The 13,953-nt window shown below is 60.4% G+C and overlaps 1 protein-coding gene across 1 annotated transcript; it reads left to right on the top strand.

The window, feature by feature from the left end:
- Nucleotides 1-1,027: 1,027 nt before the first annotated feature.
- MIF (macrophage migration inhibitory factor) lies at nt 1,028-3,863 on the top strand. Its single transcript, XM_080650043.1, has 3 exons — nt 1,028-3,243; nt 3,396-3,568; nt 3,681-3,863. The coding sequence occupies exons 1-3, from the start codon at nt 2,641-2,643 to the stop codon at nt 3,745-3,747; spliced, it is 843 nt and encodes a 280-aa protein (XP_080506169.1). The 5' UTR covers nt 1,028-2,640; the 3' UTR covers nt 3,748-3,863.
- The last annotated feature ends 10,090 nt before the right edge of the window (nt 3,864-13,953 follow it).

Here is a 13,953-nt window from a genome sequence, read left to right as displayed (position 1 = left end):
CATCTTTGACCACATGGGGGCAGCCATCTTGTGTGTTGGAGTGATGGTCAGTTTGCATGTTACTCTTTTATTAGATAGGAAGGGCTGAAACTGACCAGCGGTGCGTGGAGGGGGGCTTCTCTAACTGCAGGGCTGGCAGGGCCCCCGAGCCCAGGCTCTCCTGGGTCACCACTCCCCACTCCTTGGCCCAGGTTCCCAGCTCCAGGTTGCCCAGCAGCTGCTGCCCAGGGTTGTGTCCACGTTCCGGCAGGGCGGCAGGAAGCTGGTAGGGTGGCGCCTCCATCAGCAGAGCCGCTGCTGCCCCCTAAATCCACACCCGGAATGAGCCCCAGAGCCTCGCCCGGCCTCACCGCCGCCGCCGGGCTCCGGGGCAGCCGAGGCTCTCGTCAAACAGAGTGGGTCCTCGGTGAGGAGGAAGGGGGCGGGCATCCCAGCAGGCCCGCAGCGTGTCTGCCATCACCTCCTGGTGCAGGGGTCCTGTTGCGAGCAGATGATCACAGAGCCCTATGGATGCCAGATGCATCGCTTTTCTATCGCTCCTAGAACAAATGACCACACATCTAGCTGCGTAAACCGGTACACATTTATTAGCTCACAGCTGCTGGGTCAGAGGGCCAGCCGGTGGGGCCGGCCTCCTGCCGAAGGCCTCCCACGGCTGAGGTCAAGGTGCTTCAGCTCAACCAGGAAGACCCACCTCCGTGTCCATTCAGGCTGTCGGCAGAATTCAGTTCCTTGTGGTGCATGGCTGCGGCCCGCCCCCTTCATCGGCAAAGCCAGTGACAGCGCATGGGGTCCTCCTGCTCTGGGTCTGGCTTCCCTTGCCGCGCATCCCTCTGACTCCTTGGAGAAAATTCTCTGCTCTTTAGGGCTCCTGTGGTTATCTTGGACTCACCCAGATAATCCATGATAATCTCCCTAATCACATCCTGTAAACAACACATCTTCCAAGTGACCTTTGCCGTGTAACATGGCCTATCCCGGGGTCCGGGGATGACGGCCTCTTTGGAGGCCTCCGACTACACCAAGTACAGCGTCAGGAAGGAGGCAGGCGGCAGTGGCTAAAGTCTCCACTCTCATGGAGCTTGCCGCCTAGAAAGGAAGAGTAACTCACCAATAGAAATATGGTGATGGCCTCGAAGGACAGGACAGGTGCTGGGCCGTCACAGGACCTGCCAGAGCCAGAAGCGTAGGGGCCTTTCCCCAGGAATGGACCAAGGCCCACGCCAGGAGCCAGGAGCCAGGAGCGTGGCATGGAAGGTCAGTGCACAAGACCAGAGAACGAGAGAGAGGGTGACGCAAGCCGTGGGGAGGGGAGGTCACCAGGGCATTGTGACGGTGCTGCCTCTAATGTCAGAGAAGACCATCACCCGTATTTAGACCACCACACCCTCTGTGAGGTAGGAATTACTGGCATCCCCAAATTACAGGTGGGGAAATTGAGGCTCAGAGTGGTCAGCCAAGTATCCAAGCTAGTAAAAGGGGGAACTAGGAATCAGATCACCTCCTTGGGAACAAGTTGGGGGAGCTGATGGCAAGTGGCTCAGAGGCTGTCCTGATCAGGGGAGGGTCCCCTGTTCTCAGTAACAACCTGCACATGGCTGGGGCTCACCTTCAGGGACTTCACCCTGCCACCCACCTCCACTACTTCAGCGAGCACCACGCTGGGTGCTGGCCTTGGACTTGAGTCACTCATGTCACTCCTGTTCACATGTCACTGGGCAAGGCCAGACCTCCTGCTCGGGCCCTGCCGAAGGCAATGCAGCCAGCGTGGCGGTGGTGGCGAGGTGGGTGCAGAGAAGTGAGGATACAGGGCAGGGAAGGAGATACATTCCACTGGCAGGCAATTAGGAGTGGAGAAGAGCCGAGCACTTGATTTGGACATAGAGCGAGCAGTGCTGAGTTGGTTGCTGGGGCCGAGAAGGACGCCCTGGGCTGGAGACCTGGCACAGAGCGCACCATCCGAGCACCAATGGCTACCGTCACAGCCAGTTTTTGCTGCGCCTGATGAACCTGGTTCATCTCCCAGAGACCAAGGACAGGACCTTCCTGGAGAGTTCTGAGGACTTGGCCAAACACAACATGCTCCCTCTAGCACCTGAGATCCGCTCCCAGCACCGCACCCTGACGGGGCCCTCCGAGTGGGAGTGGGTGGCCACAGGGCTTGCAGGCTGGCCCCTGGGTTTCCGCGTGGCCAGGGCCCCACTTCAGCTGCTGTCCTCTTCCTGCGTCTCATGGCGATCTTCATTCACCCATTCATTTATTCAGCCGGCACTGAGTGTGTGCTGGGCTGCGCTGGCTGCAGGCTCTCTGAGAGGCACCCCAGAGGCCTGCCTGGGTTGGGGCTCCCCTGAGGAGCCCTAGTGCCCAGACCTGCAGAGAAGTGGCCTGAAGTTTGGGGGTGGGCCCCAGGTCTGGTTGCTGACTGCCTTTCACCCCAGGAGCTGTGTCTGGGCCCCGCCTCCTGCTCCCTGCTCCTCCCCTGGGCACCTGCCAGCATCCTCGCCCACCCCAAGGAGGTGGCACCGGTGGGGACCCGGGGCGGCCCTCCAACCCCTGCAGCGATGACCAGCGCACTCTCTCACACTCAGGACTGTGGTCCCTGGGGGCTTGTGGCCGGAGACTCGGCCACACACGGACTCAATGCGTGCGAGGGAAGGAGGTGGGACTTCTCTGCTGGGCCGGCTCTGCGCCCCTGGAGAACAGGGCCATCTCTCCATTAGCTGCGCTCTCCCCAGCTCCCGAACGCCAGTGACTGGGGGGCAGGCAGGTTTCGGGGGCTGCGCGGAGGTAAGCGCAGCCAGGGGTCTCCGCAGCAGGACGAGCGGGGACCAGCTCGGAAACCCGCAGGCGGCCCGACCCCAGCGACCTCACCGGTCCCGCAGGAGCCGCGGACTCACAGGGCGGGGCCTCCGTCTCGGCGACGTCAGGGGCGGGGCCTCAGCCGCACTGGGGCGGGGCCTCCGTCTCGGCGACGTCAGGGGCTGGGCCTCAGCCGCACTGGGGCGGGGCCTCCGTCTCGGCGACGTCAGGGGCGGGGCCGCAGGCGCACTGGGGCGGAACCGGGCGCAGTCACGTAGCTCAGGTTCAGCCGCGCGCGTTAGTTCCTGTGTCCGGTGCTCGCCGCCTGCCGCGATCATGCCGATGTTCGTGGTGAACACCAACGTGCCCCGCGCCTCGGTGCCGGACGGGCTCCTCTCCGAGCTCACCCAGCAGCTGGCGCAGGCCACGGGCAAGCCGGCCCAGGTTTGTGGGGAGGGGACAGGAAGAGGGGGTTCCCGCCGGCCGCGATGGGCCCGGGCTGGGGCGGGGGAGGCCACTCCGGGCGGGAAAGGGACGGCGGTACCCCCGGGACTGGCCAAGTCGCTCGGGTTCTCTGACCGCGCCCTCCCCCGCAGTACATCGCGGTGCACGTGGTGCCGGACCAGCTCATGGCTTTCGGCGGCTCCAGTGAGCCCTGCGCGCTCTGCAGCCTGCACAGCATCGGCAAGATCGGCGGCCCGCAGAACCGCTCCTACAGCAAGCTGCTGTGCGGCCTCCTGGCCGAGCGCCTGCGCATCAGCCCGGACAGGTGCGGGCGAGGGGGGCCCCGGGGGCGGGGGGCGCCGGGCGCGCAGCTCCGGGCCCGCGAACGCGCAGCCCGCTCAGCACGGCTTCTTCCACCCCCTCCGCTCACCCCGCAGGATCTACATCAACTACTACGACATGAACGCGGCCAACGTGGGCTGGAACGGCTCCACCTTCGCCTGAGGGCCCGCCGCCCCAACCCATCAGCCCCAGACCCCGCCGGCAGCATGTTCTCGCTCCCAGCGACCCCCACCTCCCGGTCGGGAGAAATAAACGGTTCGGAAACCACGGCTGCCTCGACTTCCTTGGCTGTGGAGACATTGGTTCTGGGCGGGGGGGCGGTGACGCGGAACCAAGGCTCAGAGAGGTGCCCCCTCAGGATCGCCGCCGGGTGCCTTTTGACCAGCCTTCCGCCCTGCTTGCCTAGCAGGAGGCCAGTCTTGGTTGGCATCCTGCCTGGGTCCACAGACCCAGAAATCAAACTTGAATGGGAGCCACTCTCTTGGAGTCAGTTCCGTTCCTGCCTGCAGGGGGGGGTGCACCACGTGGGCTGGGGCTGGGCGGGAAGAGGGGCAGGGCCCACTTTACATCTTCCAGATGAGCAAAGGATACCCGGGGAGAAGGCCTTTCCCTCCCCCAGGTCCTTCTCTGCTGGGTGGTGCCCCGCTTCTTGACCTGGACAGTCCCGTTGTCCTGAAACGGAATCGCTATCGAGGCCCAATGTGACTGGGCTTTCCTGGCCCAAGATCACCTCCGTGTGGGGGTGGAATGGGGCACAGTGGGCAATTTCAGGGCCTGGACCCCGGGGGCCTTGGCTGCCCTGTGTTCATCCTTCCCGCGGGCATGCTGCTTGCCCAGGCCAGTTGCCTTGGGCCAGAATGCCTCGCACCCGGCAGTGTGAGAGCCTCCATGTACCCTGGCAGCAGATGCCAAGCAAGGCCCAGCCACTGGCACTGGCAATGGCGCTAGTGGGCGGGGGCCAGCTCCCCCTTTACTGCCTGCCCCGTGGGAGACCTGATGGTGCCTCTCGCACAGAGGGGGCTCCTCCGGCCGCTGAAGGAACACCATTCCTGGGGACTTGGCAGAGGTGGGGCCCCACCTCCGACCCCTGTGGCCTGAGCCCTTGAGGCTGGGGGCTCGCCGCTCTCCCTCAGCCTCTAGGCAAGAACCTCCTAGACGGAAGACATTTTAAAATTCCTCGGAATTTAGGTGAATTTGCTTTGGGAAGCCAAGGAGCTCTAGGGAAAAGGGCCTGCCTCTGAGCCACAGGAGCGGGGAGGGCTGCCCCTGCTCCTGGCGACACCGCCTGCGTCCCGAGGGCAGGAGCAGGAGGCCCCCGGGGCCAGCCCAGGCCCAGGGCTGCGGAGCCCAGTCGGTGGCCCTTTCCACCTGGATCCGCCCTCGGATTGCTGCTTCTCAGTGCGGTTCTGGCGGGGGCCACCTCACTCAGCCCCAGGTGGGAAGGGTTTACTTCCAGAAAAGCGGTGAGAAGGGAGCATCAGCTCCGAGTCCAGAAGGGTGTGAGCCATCTGTGGGGCTGGCTCCTCTTCCACACAGGCCTGTGCGGGCTCTCCGCTCCCCTCACTCATTCTGTCCTCCACAGAAGGCCGTGGGAGCCTCACGTCTGTCTGTCTGTCTGTCCTTGGGGTGGGGAGCGTGGGCCCGCTCAGCCCCCAGCTCCTAACAGGACCAGGTTCCTCTGCTCTGCCCGCTGCACCGCCCTGAGCTCCAGCTCAGCCTGCGTCACCTGTGGTGGTCACGCGGGGTGCGGGTCTCTGCATATCTAGTCCAACCCCCTCCTTTCACAGATGAGGGCACTGACCCTGGGGTCCCTGGGTGTGGCCGTGCTGGGCAGGCTGCCCCAGAGCCTGGCTATGCATTCACCCCCACTCTCCCAGCCAGGGCCTGTGCCTGTGGGCACACAGGCGCAACGGGTGTCTCTCCAGCTAAAGTCGGGGTCCCTGGGGGCCAAGGTGGCAGTGAGGGCAGGCTGGGGCCCGCTGTGCTAAAGGCAGGAGTCTGGAGTGGAGCTTGGTCCCCGCCCGCCACGAACCTGGCAACGCCAGGCTCTAGCCAGCCCGGTATCTGCGAGTCCGTGGCTCCTTGGAAAGGAAGAAGGCACCCACAGCCTTGGCCCCGCCCACCATGGTCCTGCCTGCACCCCACTCACCCCCGGGCCAGCCCCGTTTCCTCCGAAGCATGGGCTCCCCTGCTCACCTAGCAGCCTGCCCTCCACCCCAGCGGCTGCCCCAGGGCCCAGGGGGTGGGCCCACCTTCAGGACAGAAGCAGAAACTCACTTCCAAACACCACAAGGTCAGGTGGGGGGCAGCGGAGGGCCGGGCACAGCTGCCCGCCTCCCTCGCTCTCGTGGGACCGTGTCATCTGCTGACAAAGACCCCCAGGGACACGACAGCCCTCACAGCCACTGTGCCGCCCTGGCAGCCTTGCTCCTCGCCCTGCGGGCCTGTGCCTTCTGCGTGTCCCCCATCTGCCCACAAGTGCCACGCTGTCCTGGGGACCCCTTCCTGGGGCCACCCCGTACATGGCATCAATGCCCCCAGCTTCTGCCTCGGCCTTGTGAGCCGCTTCCCCTCCCTGTGCCCCTTAGCATCCTGGGGGCGATGGCAGGAGGCCGCCCAGGCTCGCCCTGGGCCTCCGCAGAGACCCCTCCATCCACCCAGCTCCCCTCAGTCTCCTGCTCCGCCCCCTCTCGGGCCTCAGTTTCCCCCATCTGTGAAATGAAGGTATTCACCCGATGTCCCTCCTACTTGCTGCCTCGCCCGTGGAGCATGACAGGACATTCCCATGACAGGACATTCCCATGACAGGACATTCCCAGTCTCAGAGCAGGGAAGCGGGCAGGACCAGGAGGGCGGTGCCTGTGCTCAGGTCTTGATAAATTGTGAAACCCCTCCTGGGCGGGGAGGGGGGGGGTGGGGTGTTGGGGGCTGGCTCCGCCCGCAGGGGGAGGAGCTGGAGGAGGGAGGAGGGAGGAGGGAGGAGGCCGAGGCGGGTACAGGGTCCTGGTGGGTTTGCAGCGGAAACCCTCACTATGGGCCTGGTCCCTCCAAGGAGCTGCCGGGCCGGCCGAGGGCCAGCTCCCCCCACCCCACCCCCCACTGCCCCTAAAGCACAGATGCAGTGCAGGGCGGCCCTCCATGCCCTGGGGAGGCCAGCCCATCCCAGGAGCGGAAGTTTCTAGTATTTCTGGGCTGCCCACGTCTTCGTCCTTGACTCCTGGCCTCCCGGGTCGACTCGGTGTTGCCCCCACACTGTGTTTCTGTGAAGCCCTCAGCTGCCCTCCGAGTCTCCCAGTGAGCGTTCTAGAACCGGGTGGGCGTGCGGTGTGTGTGAAGGGACGTAACGCAGACCCAGCGCCACTTGCCCGCATTTCCCTCCGGGCTGCGTGAGCACGAGGCCTCCTTCCTGTGTTTGAAGCCCTCGTAAAAGAGACAAAAACGGCCGGTTTTCAGAAACTGGCTCTGTCCCCCCACTGCTAGAGCCTGGGCCCCAATCTGGGGCCAGGAGGGTCTGGACTCTGTATTCTCCTGGGTCTAGACCCTAAAACATCCAGACAGGGCTCTGAATCCAAAAATTACAAAGGAGCGGTCCCATCCCCTGGCCCCCAAGGCCGTGTCCCATGAGGTTATTCAAAGCATTCTGAGGGTCCCTTCCTGCCTCCTCCCTCCTGGGGAGCCCTCTCTCAACACCTAGAGGCATTCTATGCAAATATGTGCACCCCGCTTCACACCCAATCGTAGCACATTCCCTGTGAGTTCTGCATTTTGCTTTTTACTTGAAAGTCGGTCGGCCTCAGCGCCTGAAGAGTCTCCACTATCCCCTCACTAGGAGTGGCCGCGGTCCCGTTTACCCAGCCCGCATGAACCTGAGTCCGTCTCCAGCCTTCAGGCGTAAAGCAGCCACGCGGAGTTCCACGCATGCATGCAGCGGGGGTGGGGGGTGGGGGGGGGTATACCTGGAGGACAGGTTCCTAGCAGTAGAATTGCTTGGTCAAAGGTCATGATGCAGTTTTGTGTTGTTTTTTATCCTCACCTGAGGATATTTTTCCATTGATTTTCAGAGAGAGTGGAAGGGAGAGGGAGAGACAGAGAGAAACATCAATGTGGGAGACACATTGATTGGTTGCCTCCTGCACACGCCCGGGGCCCAGGGCCAGGGAGGAGCCTGCAACCGAGGTACGTGCCCTTGACTGGAATCGAACCCGGGACCCTTCAGTCCGCAGGCTGACCCTCTACCCACTGAGCCACACCGGCCAGGGCTGATGATGCAGTTCTAACAGGGCCAGATGTCCCCGTCAGTGTGGGCGTGTGTGTGTCTGGGGGGGGGGGGTTATGGCCCCATGAAGCGGTGCGCGGAGGCCCTCCCACCCGGGCTTTGGCGTTGGCTGCCCGATGGGAAAATGCTTTTTACTTCTCTCTTCACGTGGGGGCAGCTGCCCCCTTTCCCTGTGTCAGGAGCTCAGTAAACCCTCGAGCCCATGGTCCCAGTGGCTTTTTTGTTTAAAGCTCTTTATAGAGTAGAGAGATTGACGCTTTCCCGGGAGTTGCAAATATTCCCTCAGTGTGTCATCTGGCTTTGGCCTGTGTGGGCAGGAGACACCCCACACCTCCTCCATCCCTGTCATCCTTAGGCCTCCCCACGCCACGACCATCGAACTGTTTCCCACGGCTTCCCCCAGGACTTCCTGTCACTGTTCTGACAATTACGTTTCTGCTCTGTCTGCGATCCCTCGTGTCAGGTCCGAGTGTGGCTCCATGTTTTTATTGTCGATGCCCCCACCCGTCCCCTCACCATCTGTTCAATCATCCACCTGACCCCACAGATTAAAAGCACTTTTCATCAAATGAATCCCCTTTTGTACTTGGGTCTACTTCTGAGCTCTCGATTCTTTTCCCCTGATGGGTTTGCTCCATTTCATTGGTAACAGACAAGCTGTTTGCAGACTGCCCAGCCTGGGGGGGTGGGGGTGGGGGTGGGGGGGGACAGGGGCCTTTCCCCACATGCCATTTGGGGGCCTTCCCTCTCAGGCTTTGTCCTGGCCCCACCGCAGGCGCCCCCTCCTCCAGATGCTCCCTCCTGCCCTCAGTTTCCCCCCGCCCGCCTCCCCACCTGCCAACTGTCAGCCCCTCTGGTCTTGCTCTCCTGAGGGACTTGCCGCTGGGTCCGCAGGCGCTGCAGGCCCAGGCCCGTGTCCTGGGTGAGGTGTCACGTGCCACACCAAGGCCGTCAGCGGGAAAAGCTGCAGCAAACTCCAGTTTTCAACCTGCTGCTGAGTCAGGCCCTCCTGCTGCCAGCGCCTGCCCCCACCCCCACCCCCCACCCCGGGCAGCGGGTTCCCTCCCCCAGTCGCTTTGCTGCGGAGGCAAAGCCCATGGCGACTGCTCCTTCCACACGTGACCCTCACAGATGGTGCGGATTTCAGCTTCTCTGCGGAAGAGAAAGCCTGGCCGGGCTGGTCTCACACACATTCAGTTTCTGGTCACCCAGAGGGCAAGATTCTCGCTTATAAACTAAGCCCAGGTCTTCCTTGTTTAGAGAGAAGTGAGAGGACCCCCTGGATTTAACCCCTTTTGCCTGTTCGCTACACACCCAGACGTCGATTCTGACATGAAATCTGGAGGGAGAGGGACGAGGGCCAGACGCCTGCCCACGAGCACGTGGCTTTGGAGACGAGCACGAGTGGGTCTCCGCCGGGCGGGCCCCCGACTCGCAGGTGGCGTGGCTCTGGAGGGTTTGCTGGGGGAGCCGGCTGATAAGGAAAAACAAGAGGAAGCAGCCCGGTAAGGGGAGGAGCCGTCCCCTCTCCGTGCAGACAGGGCGCTGGCCACAGGCGGGCTAGGCAGGAAGGCCTGGCCACAGGAGGGGCGCCTCCGCCTCCGACCCCGACCCCGTCAGCCAGAGGGCTCTTCCTCTAACACCGAGACCCGAGCGAGAGCTCCGTGCCGGAGCCCTGTTTCCAGGAGCCGGTCCCTCGGGCGGTGAGTCCTCGGTGAGCCCAGCCGGTTTCCACCCCGCAGCCACGGCGGAGGCGGGCGCGGGGACCGTCTTTGCGTGGATGTTAAGGATGCTGGCGGTCACGAGTGAATGAAGCGGCCCAAGAAGGACCTGGGAGTGACTTCATACAAATTCCAAGTTTATGCCCAGGCGGGGTGATGCCGGCCATGTCTTACCAGACAAGCCGATCGCAGGGCATTTAGGGTAGAAGGGGTGGCATCGTTTGTCAGAACAGGGTGTGACTACAGACCCCATCAGAATATGACTCAGACACTCAAAGGAGTGAAGACAGGGCGGCGGGCAGTGAGGGCCTACAAGTCCCAGATAATGCAGGTGCTACGGAGGAAGCTAACAGCTGCAGGGCCCTGGGGAGCCAAGACATGAAGAGGGCACGCATGTCGCACATTGAAGACCATACTATAGTGACGGCCCTCCCCCCAGTCTGGTCTATGACTCAGCCCATCCCCTAGGCCAGCGCTTCTCAACCTGTGGGTCGCGACCCCTTTGGGGGTCGAACGACCCTTTCACAGGGGTCGCCTAAGACCGTGGGAAAACACACATGTAGCAATGTAGTTTACTGTTGTTATATTAAGACCGTTACCCATGCTACACCATGCTTCAAGACAAACTTTCACTTATTTGTAATTAGAAATAAATGTTTCACAATATATAATTACATATTGTTTTTGTGATTAATCACTATGCTTTAATTATGTTCAATTTGTAACAATGAAAATACATCATTGGCCTTGAAACTGAGCCTGGAGTAGCAAAATGACAGTTATGAAGTAGCAACGAAAATAATGTTATGGTTGGGGGTCACCACAACATGAGGAACTGTGTTAGAGGGTCGCGGCCGTAGGGAGGTTGAGAACCACTGTCCTAGACATTCCACCTGGTGGGTGGATGTAATTACAGGAGAACCAGGAGGGCCCAGATGAGCCAGAACATCTTCTTGAAGAAGACGCGGTGCGAAGACTTGCTTTTCCGATGTCAGATTTGTTATCAAGTTCAACGAAGGCCAAGTGAGCTCAGGACAGGGGCAGACAAAGGCCAATGGGAAGAGAGGAGACCCCAGAAGCAGACACCCCCCTACCTGCCCCCCTACACACACACACACAGGCCGTGAAATGCGAGAGGGGCGGCAGCCGAGTCTGTGTGAAGACAGCCCTGGCGGTGGGGTGCTGGGCAGTTGGCTACCCCCGGGGGACAAGCAAACTGGATTCTTATTTCCACCCTCACAAAACCCGTTCTCTGTGAATTAAAGCCATATACTGGTAAAGGGCTCACATCCAGAACATGTATTTGGGAAAACCTCCTACAGAGCAGTGATCACAGCCTAGAGGGAAATTAGCAAAGGCCGTGGGAGCCACTTCACACAGGGAATATCCAAATGGAAAAGGCGCCCCCCCAGCAGGAATCAGGGACGTGCAATCGAAACCCCACAAACAGTGCTGCCACCCGTCCAGCTGGCTCTAATGGACGTGCCCACGAAGCCACTCCCAGCCCCACGCCCTGAAGGAACTGGTATCTGGAAACCCCGAATGCCCATCAGGAGTAGAACGGATAAATAAACTGTGGTTCATTCGTGTCATGGATACCACGCAGGCATGACATGAACAAGCTACATGTACACACGTCACCACGGGTGAATCCCACGGCCTACGACGTCGAGCAAAAGATGCAAAAAATGCCTCCTCACGCGGAGGTGGCACGCAGTGTGCGGTCCGTGTCTATTCGCCTCCTCGAGAGCGCGCTCTGAGGGCAGCCGCAGTGGCCTCGGGGATGTTTCAGAAACGAAGCAAGTGACAGTGGGCGGAAGTAGTTCCATTGCCACGACCTGCTTGCTCTCAACGTTTCCTCTTCTGTATCGACTTGACGATGATTGGCTGAAGAAGTATATCCACGACGATGGAGGGAAGAAAGGCTCTAGAGGCGACATGGTTAAGAGGGGTCCTGAGAACACTGACATCGAAGAGATGACAAGTAAGACTATTGTAAAGACCTCACTTGCATTTCTATATTACATAGTCCGCAGACCTCACCAAAACCCGAATTCTCAAATCAACAGGAGATTCAACGCGCTTCACGCAACTGTCTTTCCAGGGGTGCAACCGCCGATCATTGACTGGGACCCTGCTTTGGACTTCCGTGAGGCTGCAGTATGGCTGAGCACTGCGGGACGGGAGGTTAAGGTACTCAATATTCTGTTGTTCATAGATGACAAAGATCTTCCTGGTCCCACTGCACAGGCCCTTGTTGCTCAACTGAGGTTGCTTGCGTCCTGCGCAGAAATGACGCCTTGTGTTACTAGGAAAGCGCTCATTCACCAGGGATTGTCGGAAAGAATACTACTCAAACCTGATTCTGGGGATGCGGCGGGATTTCTTACAGCTGAAAAAGAACTCGGGAACAATACTCGAGTGAAAAGTTTCCGAATTTGAAAGTTCTCAGGCTACCGGGGCATAACAAGATTTCACCAGCAGACGACCCTGACTCGTTCAAAGAGGCCACTACAAGGAAGAGAAAACCAGACGGAGCCTTCAAGGATTATCGCTCAACAAAAGGATCAAATGCTACTCTGACAGATCAAGAAACAGAGGATGCCTTGGCTGAGCCACCATTTAAGAGACGTGATCTCCGACAACTGGACTACCCTCGTCTACAAGTTATTGGGTTCAAACCTGATGAAGTTAACACGGTGTTGGGTTCACGGAAAAAGGCAACCAGTTTGCATTGCTCATAGAGAGTCCAAACAAGATCTCCGCAGGCATACACACACTTGTTAGTAGAAGCAACCAAGAGTTGGCAAGAAATTAACTATAACCTGTTTGTGATTAATAACGTTCTACCTCAGTTCTATGATTTAAGAAAAAAAAAAAAGGTGCAACATGCTGGAATCAGCAGCCACAACCCAGGATGCCCAGATCCAGGCAGAGCAGCCCAGGCAAAGCCCCCCAACGAGGCTCCCCGGGCGGCAGGCACCACGGCTCCGCGTGCCGGGGGCCCCGGCGCCACTGCTGGGCCCAGGACAGGGGCCCGGGGCCAGCATCTGCCCGAAACCGGTCATTGTCTCACTAATGGAAAGGTGTGGACAAGGAACTTGGAAGGCTGGTCAACCTTGAAGCTCTGAAAGGTCAGAGCCAACCACTCCCTGTCTGAGACAGTGGGAGCTGAAGCAGCTTCCCCACCAAATAGTCACGTAAATCCTTCCTGATAAGATAGTCTGCCTGTTACTGCCATTGCCTGCCTACGGGCCATGGGTGTGTCCCAAACCTGAATAAAAGGGATGGCAAGGCCAAGCAAAGGGTAGTCCTCCCACTAGAGGTGGGCTCCCGCCTGGCCCCCAATATTCCCAAATTAATACTTTTCTAGTCTCTTTCATGTGTGTGCGGCCTCCTCCAGAACCCGAACCCCGAACCGGAACCCTGAACCGCGCGGGACGTGAAAGGGGTTCCCACAAGCATCCTCCCTGGTTGTCCCAAGGGCAGAGGCAACAGTGAAAGAAGCTTCCAGAGAGAAACTGACGCTGCAGGTGGCCAGAGCAAAGCAGAGAGGGAGCAGCGAGCTGCGCAGAGTGAGCCAAGCGACCTTTACGCTGGTTCAGAGCGGTCCCCGGGCAACGGGCAGGGAACGTGGGCTCCCTACAAACTGCAGCGACTGATCTGGCCACGCCCGCTGCTGCCAGGCCTCGCCGCCGGGAGCGGAGCGCAGACAGGGCCTCCTTCACCGCTCGGTCCAGCCAGGCGCTCTCCCGTTGGAATCTTGTAGCCAAGCCTGTTCCAGAACCAACCCTCCTTCGGCTGCAGGGTCTGATGCCGAGAGCAGTTTTCACAGCAGGTGAAAGGCTGGGGATCACCAAAAGGACACAACCCCCCACGCACCAGGGGAGGGCCCCCCCCCCCGCATCTTCTCTTCCAGCGACAGCGCCACCCCCCGCGGACATCGCCTAAGCACCACGTCGCCCGACCTGGACAAACAGCGTCCCTGCCCACCGAGACCAACAGGTGCCTGCAATGTGGCTCACAGCGAGGAATCTGGGATAATTAATGACAAAATGCAACGTACCAGTGATACCATTTCACTGATGTCAAGGTCAAACACAGGGACCCCCCAGCTACAGTGTCCAGAGGTCCAGGCCGTGCTGGTAAACGGTGACGAAAGCCCGGAAAAGGGTTGGTTTCCTTACAGTCAGGACAGCCGTCCCCGGCGAGGAGCAGGCTGCAGCTGGGCGGACCCCGGGGATCGGTGGGGAGCGGCCGGCTATTTCCCCTCTGCTCTCTCAAGTGGCTGAGTCATGTGTGGGACACCGTGTGCACTCTTCTGTGGTTGTCCTTCACAGCACCAGCGGTGACACGCACACGCAGGACAGG

The sequence above is a fragment of the Plecotus auritus genome (assembly GCF_963455305.1).
Source record: "Plecotus auritus genome assembly, chromosome: 13".
Classification (NCBI taxonomy): domain Eukaryota; kingdom Metazoa; phylum Chordata; class Mammalia; order Chiroptera; family Vespertilionidae; genus Plecotus; species Plecotus auritus.
This window is presented reverse-complemented; position numbering and strand designations above follow the sequence as displayed.

Excerpts from the sequence above, each read along its gene's own strand:
- MIF (XM_080650043.1), top strand. The coding sequence starts at position 2,641 with ATGCGTGCGAGGGAAGGAGGTGGGACTTCTCTGCTGGGCCGGCTCTGC. Across the intron at positions 3,244-3,395 it reads CCACGGGCAAGCCGGCCCAG|TACATCGCGGTGCACGTGGT; the intron begins GTTTGTGGGGAG and ends CCTCCCCCGCAG. Across the intron at positions 3,569-3,680 it reads CTGCGCATCAGCCCGGACAG|GATCTACATCAACTACTACG; the intron begins GTGCGGGCGAGG and ends CTCACCCCGCAG.